A 3,367-nucleotide genomic window follows, 5' to 3' on the forward strand; every position below is an offset into this window, starting at 1 on the left:
TTATGTAACAAATATTATGCTAAGATAAGACTGAAAATAAATTTGATGTCATACTATTACACCAAATTAAGTGGTTACCGTGAAGTTACTGATCAAGTACTATGGCCCCGTTTGGTTTCAAAAGCTAGGCCAAAAAAATACTTTTTTAAGTGCTTTTCAGTTAACAAGGTGTTTGGTTGACCAAAAAAGTGCTTAAATAAGCACTTTTTTAAGTCAAAATTAGAGCTTTTTTAAAAGCAAAAAATTGTAGCTTTTAAAAGCATTTATTTTAAAAAATCTCTACAAAATCCAAACAGGCTTTATATGGTAGTAAAAATAAATGTTTATATGTGTGTATGCGTGCTACTTTTTTAAATAAAAGGATAATTATTTTATAATTTGAAGAAATTGCGGGTTTCTTTTTTAATACATGCATGAACGTGTCTAATGCATACATACATACATATATATATACATACATACATATATATATATATATATGCCATGGAATGAATATTAAAAAGACTTTTTTTTTTTTTTTTTTTTTATCGAAGACCTTTTTTCCCATTGAAAAAAACTTGCGTTAGTTATGCAACAAATTAAATTTTGTCACGAAGTAACATCTTTAGATTAATTGAAAAAGTTCTTCATGCATGATTTATTTAGACCTTTTTTCCCATTGAAAAAGACTTGCGTTAGTTATGCAACAAATTAAATTTTGTCACGAAGTAACATCTTTAGATTAATTGAAAAAGTTCTTCATGCCTGATTTATTTCAATAGGCGAAGAAATTAATTTCCATCGACGAAATTTTCATGTCCAAATCTTGTGAGTACGGACATGAACACATCCAGAATTTCTACTTAATTAAGATCGGCCCTAACTCCACTACAAATTAATCATTACATAGCAGACACATTAATAAAAATAAACAATTCATGCATATGATAAACGTTTTTAATTATCATTTCCCATCATATTATATATTAAATATTTAATCTATAAATTCTCCTGCCACAAAACTTCTCTGTTACTATCATCATAAAATCAATTTTGTAAAACAGATTTCTCATCGACTCCATTACTCATAAATAATATTAATTTTTATGTCAAAATATTATTTTTCATTGTAGATATAAATCAGTTCAATTCGAGTCGCGTATTACAAGAACCTACTTTTTTTTTTTTTTTTTTTTTCTAGAAACCATAAACCTCATAATCAAAAGAGGAATGCTCTGATTGTTTAGTATACTTGTAAAGTGGACTTATTTTTGTCGCTAGACGAAAATTTTACTATTAACTTTATTAAAAATTGCAAAGATTTCCAACTGGTCTATCCACTTTTCTCCTATAAATTCTCATCAGTCCGATGACTTCCTCAAGTACTCCTGTGAACGCCATATATCCTAATTACTATATATCATCAACCTAGCTAGTGTATCTATATACACAACTATTCTCTTTCGAGCTCGAAAACATGACGGTCGTCGTCGAGTGTGTCGATGAACTCAAAATGAAGGTCGCCCCCATGAGGTTGTTCAAAGCATTGATAACCGATGCCCACCACGTCTTGCCAAAGATAATCCCTCACATCTTCAAGAGCGTCCAAATTTTGGAAGGAGAAGGTGGCACAACCGGATGCATAAGAGAAATAAGTTTCGCTGATGGTAACATAATTTTTATTTCAATTTTTATTTTTATTTGAATAAATGTTGAAATCCACAACTTAATTATCCATGCATATCAAGCGCATAAGTAATAAATGTATTTAACATTATAAAGGCATAAGAAAAATATCTTCTTTTAAAAAACATTGAGCAAGTTTTTTTTGAGACGATATATCTCACGTAACTATATATATTTGTGAAACAGACAGATTCAATCAAAATAATACTTTTTGAATTACAAAGTAATAGTTTTTCAAAGGTCGGGTCAAAGATTCGTCATAAAAAGTTGACACATGAAACGGTTCGATAGGATTTTTGTGAAAATATATGATCTCTTAAAAATAGATGATATATGAATTCCTTGCTCCATTTTGTACTCTATATATCTTTTCTTTGTCACAAAGATATATTTATATATATAAAATAAATATGTAGAAATCGGATGTAACACTAATTAAGAATCATATTTTAGTCACGAAACATGTAGCAAATATTATATATAAATTTGTATAATAGCTAGCTAGGTTCTTTAAGGAAAATACAACAAAATTCAATAGAAAGGAATTAATTAGTAGATACTAACAGTTACATGCACATTGTATTGATCTTTATATGACAGTGATTCCATTCTCTCACTTGAAAGACAATCTGACAGTCGTCGACACCGAAAACCTAGTGGTTAAGATAAATCTATTCGAGGGAGCCATGCTCGGGGAAAAGATGGAGTCGATATTTTCCGAGAAGCAGTTCATGGCATCCGGCGATGGAGGAAGCATCCTCAAGTGGAAGCATCATCTGAACTTGAAGCCTGGCCACACCCATGTCTCAGAGGAAGAAATTAATGGCCTAAACGAATTTAGCATGACATTCTTAACTGCTGCTGAGGCATACCTTGTGACTCATCCTGATGTTTGTGCTTAGAGATATTAAAATTTCTAAGCAAGTAGATTTGACGACTTTTTTCGATTTTAGTCGTTTATTTTGTCAAATTTCAATCTTGGTCTATTATCTTTGCTCTTTTTGTAGTGTTGGTCTTTTTTCTTCATAAAAAGGACTGAAATTGCAAAAGATATAAAGATGTAAGACTAATACTCAATTTGACAAATTAAAGGATCGAAATTACGAAAAGACAAACATATTAAATAAAAAAACCCTATAAAATAAAAATGCGGGATGTGGAACTTTGGTTTTTATTTTATTCTCTTTGAGCTTGTGTTGTGGTATTTTGTTTTTCTTCAAAAGTGAATTACATCCTTCGTTTTTGTTAGATGTCTCACATCGACTGCATCAAGTTCTTCGGAGTTGTATATATGGACTTGAACAATCTTTCACCAATGAGCTAGCTTTGGAGATGAAGTTAAACCTATGTCCATGATTTTAATATAGTATCATAATCCAGACCTACTATTATGTATTAGATTGCCTTTATGAGCTACCTCCTAAAGTCTTCATAAACTTCACGCTCTCGTTGTTCGTTCATATAGCATGAGGGATGTGTGTTAGATGTTTCGATGCATTACATTCTTGAAATTTATATACATGCATGTGTGTTAACTAACTAGATTCATACATTGACTGGATTAAGCTATTAAAAATTGTATATATGGAGTTGGACAATTATATACCTTTGATTTAACTTTTAAGGTGGAATCAGACTCAAGTCCACGATATTAACATTTTTTACTCGTCTTATAGAAAGTGATCATATGCACAAGAATCAA

At 30.4% G+C, this 3,367-nt stretch overlaps 1 protein-coding gene across 1 annotated transcript; it reads left to right on the top strand.

Moving 5' to 3' along the window:
* The first annotated feature begins 1,390 nt into the window (after window positions 1-1,390).
* On the top strand, window positions 1,391-2,823 carry LOC140885543 (major pollen allergen Bet v 1-A-like). Its single transcript, XM_073292529.1, has 2 exons — window positions 1,391-1,646; window positions 2,266-2,823. The coding sequence occupies exons 1-2, from the start codon at window positions 1,457-1,459 to the stop codon at window positions 2,565-2,567; spliced, it is 492 nt and encodes a 163-aa protein (XP_073148630.1). The 5' UTR covers window positions 1,391-1,456; the 3' UTR covers window positions 2,568-2,823.
* The last annotated feature ends 544 nt before the right edge of the window (window positions 2,824-3,367 follow it).

The sequence above is a fragment of the Henckelia pumila genome, chromosome 2 (assembly GCF_033568475.1).
Source record: "Henckelia pumila isolate YLH828 chromosome 2, ASM3356847v2, whole genome shotgun sequence".
Lineage (NCBI taxonomy): Eukaryota > Viridiplantae > Streptophyta > Magnoliopsida > Lamiales > Gesneriaceae > Henckelia > Henckelia pumila.